This window comes from Schistocerca gregaria, chromosome 3 (genome assembly GCF_023897955.1).
Source record: "Schistocerca gregaria isolate iqSchGreg1 chromosome 3, iqSchGreg1.2, whole genome shotgun sequence".
Lineage (NCBI taxonomy): Eukaryota > Metazoa > Arthropoda > Insecta > Orthoptera > Acrididae > Schistocerca > Schistocerca gregaria.
This window is the reverse complement of record NC_064922.1, coordinates 529,577,858-529,582,026: the sequence shown is the minus strand read 5'-3', so window position 1 is coordinate 529,582,026 and position 4,169 is coordinate 529,577,858. Positions and strand designations below refer to the sequence as shown.

Sequence of the window (4,169 nt, the reverse complement as noted above, 5' to 3'; positions counted from 1 at the left end):
GTATTCTCCGCCTCGGGGTGAAAGAAATATTCTGCAAATAGCGTGATGATTACGCTCTGGATTAGACTGTAATAGCATGCTTAGGAGACGGATCCCATCCTGGAATAATCGAGAGCAGCTTACGTACTGGATCACCCACGTATTTGTGTAACCTGTCACCGCATCAGTTATGCAAAAGCGGTTGCCGGCGCGCGGGCTACGCACGCAGCGCGGGAAGGGGCGGTAAGGTCGGAGGTAGCGGCCGGCCTCACGTGGTGGATGTGTTTGCTAACACGCCGCCGCCCTGCCATTGGCCGGCGGTCGCGCATGCGCCACGCCACCCCGCGGAGGGCATAAAGGGGGTGCGCCGCGGCCGCAGCGCACAGTTAGCGACGCTCGCCAGACATGGACGCACAAGCAGTCGCCTCGTCTAACAGCGCACCCCTGCTGCTGCTCAGCGCCGGCCGGCCGCGCAGCGTGTCGCCCGTCTCGCCAACGCACGAACTCACCGATCTGCGGGGCGCGCGGCTGTTCCGCGCCATCGGCAGGCGTCTCGGCCGCTACCGCCAGCGGCGCCAGCAGCACCAGACAGCCGCCCAGCAGAAGAAAGCTAGGCTCGAAGGCGAGACCGACGAGGACTCTTCGTCCTCGACCGACTCCGACTCGCGGTCCTCCTCGTCCGGGGCCTGCTCCGGCAGCGGCAGCGGCTCTTCCGGCAAGGGAGACAGCGCTACCGGCTCCTCTTCCGGCGCCAGCGGCAGTGGTAGCGACGATTCGGGCGTAGGCTTGAGTCCGCGCACCACAGGGCCGCCGAACGCCGGCGATGCCTGCGGCCGCTCCGGCGCGCACGCCTTCCGCAAGGTGTTCCAGTCGCTCAGCATCAACGCCCGCAGCCACAGCGCCAGCTGCGCCTCCAGCTCTTCGTCGCCCGCCACGCCGACGGGCCACGCCGGCCGCTCCAGCCGTCTCTCCGTGGCCGCCGCAGCCGCCGCCGCTCTCTCCTCTTCCTCCGCGGGGGGAAGAAATGGCAGCGGAGGCAGCAACAAGAAGTCGCCGAAGCGCATTCTGCGCTCGCCCGTCGCCTACACGTACGTGCGCGGCCTGTCCGGGCTGCCGACACAGCGCGTGCCACGCGACTACCCCTGCGTGCTGCTGCCGCAGCCGGCGTGCTGCAGCGGCAAGTATCCGACAGCACCCAGACACTTCGCCGGACACGGTCTCAACCGCTGAACGCCTTAGCTGCCTCTCTATCGCTGCGCCAACGGCTGACCGCCGACGCGCCGACGCCTCCAGGAAGACTACTCGTGGTAAGTTTCACTGCGCTGCCTACCTGTCAGGGGCTTAGCCTGTTGTAAGCAAATACACGCGTCTCCATCCTGTACGTGTCCACTTGTGCTATTGTCGATTGGGTCTTTGCACAGTTCGCCATATAAATTATTGACTAGAATTTGCTGTTCATGATACTGCAGTTCACATTGATGCACTGTTTGTAGTCACACAGTTTATATTTGTTGCAATGATCAGAAATTATATATTACTAACAGTACTGCGATTGCTACATCGAGTGACGACGTCGTCTCTCTCTCTCTCTCTCTCTCTCTCTCTCTCTCTCTCTCTCTCTCTCTCTCTCTATATATATATATATATATATATATATATATATATATATATATATATATGGGGCAGCATAGTCATTTGCATATAGCAATCACAGTGCTGTTAATAAAATAAAAGTTTCTGTGTCTTTTCATCAGATATAAAATGTTTGACTACGAGTAGCACGTCAATCTGAATTTCGGTGTAATAAGCAGAAAACCCTAGCCAAGCATTTCGGATATGATAATGGTGAATAAAACATTGAAACCGACCATATGTTAATAAAAATAGCGCGCTATCGAGACTGAAAGCTTTTGTTATTACTCAAAAAAGAAAGAATCAATACTTTTTATTTGATGCGTTGCCCACAAACTGCCTCAGTTTGCACTAATTATTCATCACGTACAGGAAAATCATTCAGTTTTACCAATATCTGTTGGAGCATATTTACATGCAAAGCTTAAACATTAGTATTTTCCGATTTCAGACATTGCTCAATTGTTCAGCCTAAGTATTGATATTTGTACAGTTTAGTCTAATCCGTTACGAGTGCTTGCTGATTCATAACTTCGACAAATAGTTTCTGTGTTTCCACTGTAGATGTGTCTAAGCATAAACAACAGCAAAAGCTCACTGTAAAGGCTAGTTGTTTTACTGATCTTAAGAATTGCAGCAACGTACATTGAGTTAGATTATAAAGGCCTGGCTGACTTTCCGAACTGATATTATTCCGTATAGTTTGTCAGTTGTGTGGTGACTTGAAACGGTACTCTAATTATTCTTTTTTTGTCTTTCTACAGAGGCTGTCGCACATCTGTCGTGTTCGAACGACCGCGCGGCAACCCTGGTGCCCTCTACTCGCCACAGGGCGGCATTAACTCGTCGACCACAACGCTACGCTGTTTGCTGTACGTTCGTCAGACTGTCTTCGAGAGGCGCAGCTGTTCGCATTCAGAGAATGTATACGAAACTTCACACCTAGAAGACCCACACTACGTTATGTTAACGCATTCTATCCAGTGATAGCTCATTTTCTCTTTAAAAGTAATACACAGCATAATAGATATTTTAGTACACATTGTATATTGATATGAATAGGGTATTATAAATTCTATACACTCCTCACTCTTCTGAGAAGATAACTCAAGGATATTTTCGCAATTATCAAATGAAAATTACATACAGTGCTCTGATTTGTACACTACTTTAAACGTTGTGCCTAAAATACTTCGCGATATTTGCAAAGTAAATGCACTGTTCTAGTAGAACAAATCTTATAATTTTTTACTGGAGCATTGGAAGAAAATAGGAGGAAGTGATCACATATCGTGGAAGAATTTCCAAGGTGAATTTAATGTATCGTTTTCACTTGTTACTCAAATGTATAAGTATCAAATTATTTGTGTCAATTACTTAAAGTAGAAATCACAGTATTGTAACAATTGTCACTGGATGTAAACATGATACCTTCAACAACCATTTAGTGCCTTAAATGGAATAGGTACATCGTTCTCGGTATATGATGTCTCAGGACAATTTATAGCAGGAAGTATTTCTTCGATATTGAATTGTCTCTAAAATAACAACACCATGGAGTACATCTGAATATCCAAATATATTTTATATGTTTCATCGTCTTAAATGTAATTTGGTTACACATATCTGAAAAAAAATAGCCTCAGAAAGTAATGGCTGTTGCCTCAAAAAGAGCTAAGAGTAGATAAGATGATATGTGATACTGCTGTTGCAGATATTGTATCCAAAATATATCTATTATACGTAAACTGTATACATAAAACTTTAGAGGAGTTTGTAGCAAGCTCTATAAGCATGAAGCTGTGAATATTAGAACATCATAATACGCAATAAGTGATGATTCCCTGGTGTAGAAATTATATAGCAATTTCCAGTATTATAAACAGTATCGAACCTTTACTTGTTAAACATAAGAAAATTTTTGTAATAACGTACACATATATATCCATTATTGTAAAACCAATTACATTACAAAAGGATACTTTTTGAATAAATGGAAAATTAGATAAATTAATAATTCTTTTCTAATGATTGTTACCTTTGACATTTAAAAAATAATTAGTGCTACCAACTGTGGGCACATTAACGTATGTCAGTTAGAAACACGACTTACGATGTTCCTCCTTTGTGGAACTTTGTTGTGCACTGCCTGTGGAATTTGTAAGATATTAATAATTGTTCCAATAATTACGTTGGGATGATACTGGCTAAGGCAATAATGAAATTATTTAAGCTTGTCTTCTTGTTTCTGCTTCTAACTCGTCTGAGACAGTTACCAGTAACACACTTTTTGATGAAACCGCAGTTTAAGAAATTTAATTGGAGTCTCATCTCTACGATATCTTTGGGTGTAAAAAATAAAATAGAGTGAAAAGAAAAAATTAAAACCGAAATTTGATGGAATGTACGACACACTTTCAGTAAAATTATGGAGAAATCGTTAAGAGCTTTGTTAAAAATTTTGTACTTTCAAGCTTGAGTATTACACATGCCGATTGCATTCTATCGTAGCTATAGAAAGATAAGTAACATGTTTTTAAACGACAACCCTGCATAAT

At 44.6% G+C, this 4,169-nt stretch overlaps 1 protein-coding gene across 1 annotated transcript; it reads left to right on the top strand.

Moving 5' to 3' along the window:
- The first annotated feature begins 361 nt into the window (after positions 1-361).
- On the top strand, positions 362-3,625 carry LOC126354869 (putative lysozyme-like protein). Its single transcript, XM_050004870.1, has 2 exons — positions 362-1,286; positions 2,376-3,625. Exon 1 carries the CDS (start codon positions 385-387, stop codon positions 1,207-1,209), a length of 825 nt encoding a protein of 274 aa, XP_049860827.1. The 5' UTR covers positions 362-384; the 3' UTR covers positions 1,210-1,286; positions 2,376-3,625.
- The last annotated feature ends 544 nt before the right edge of the window (positions 3,626-4,169 follow it).

Excerpts from the sequence above, each read along its gene's own strand:
- LOC126354869 (XM_050004870.1), top strand. The coding sequence starts at position 385 with ATGGACGCACAAGCAGTCGCCTCGTCTAACAGCGCACCCCTGCTGCTG.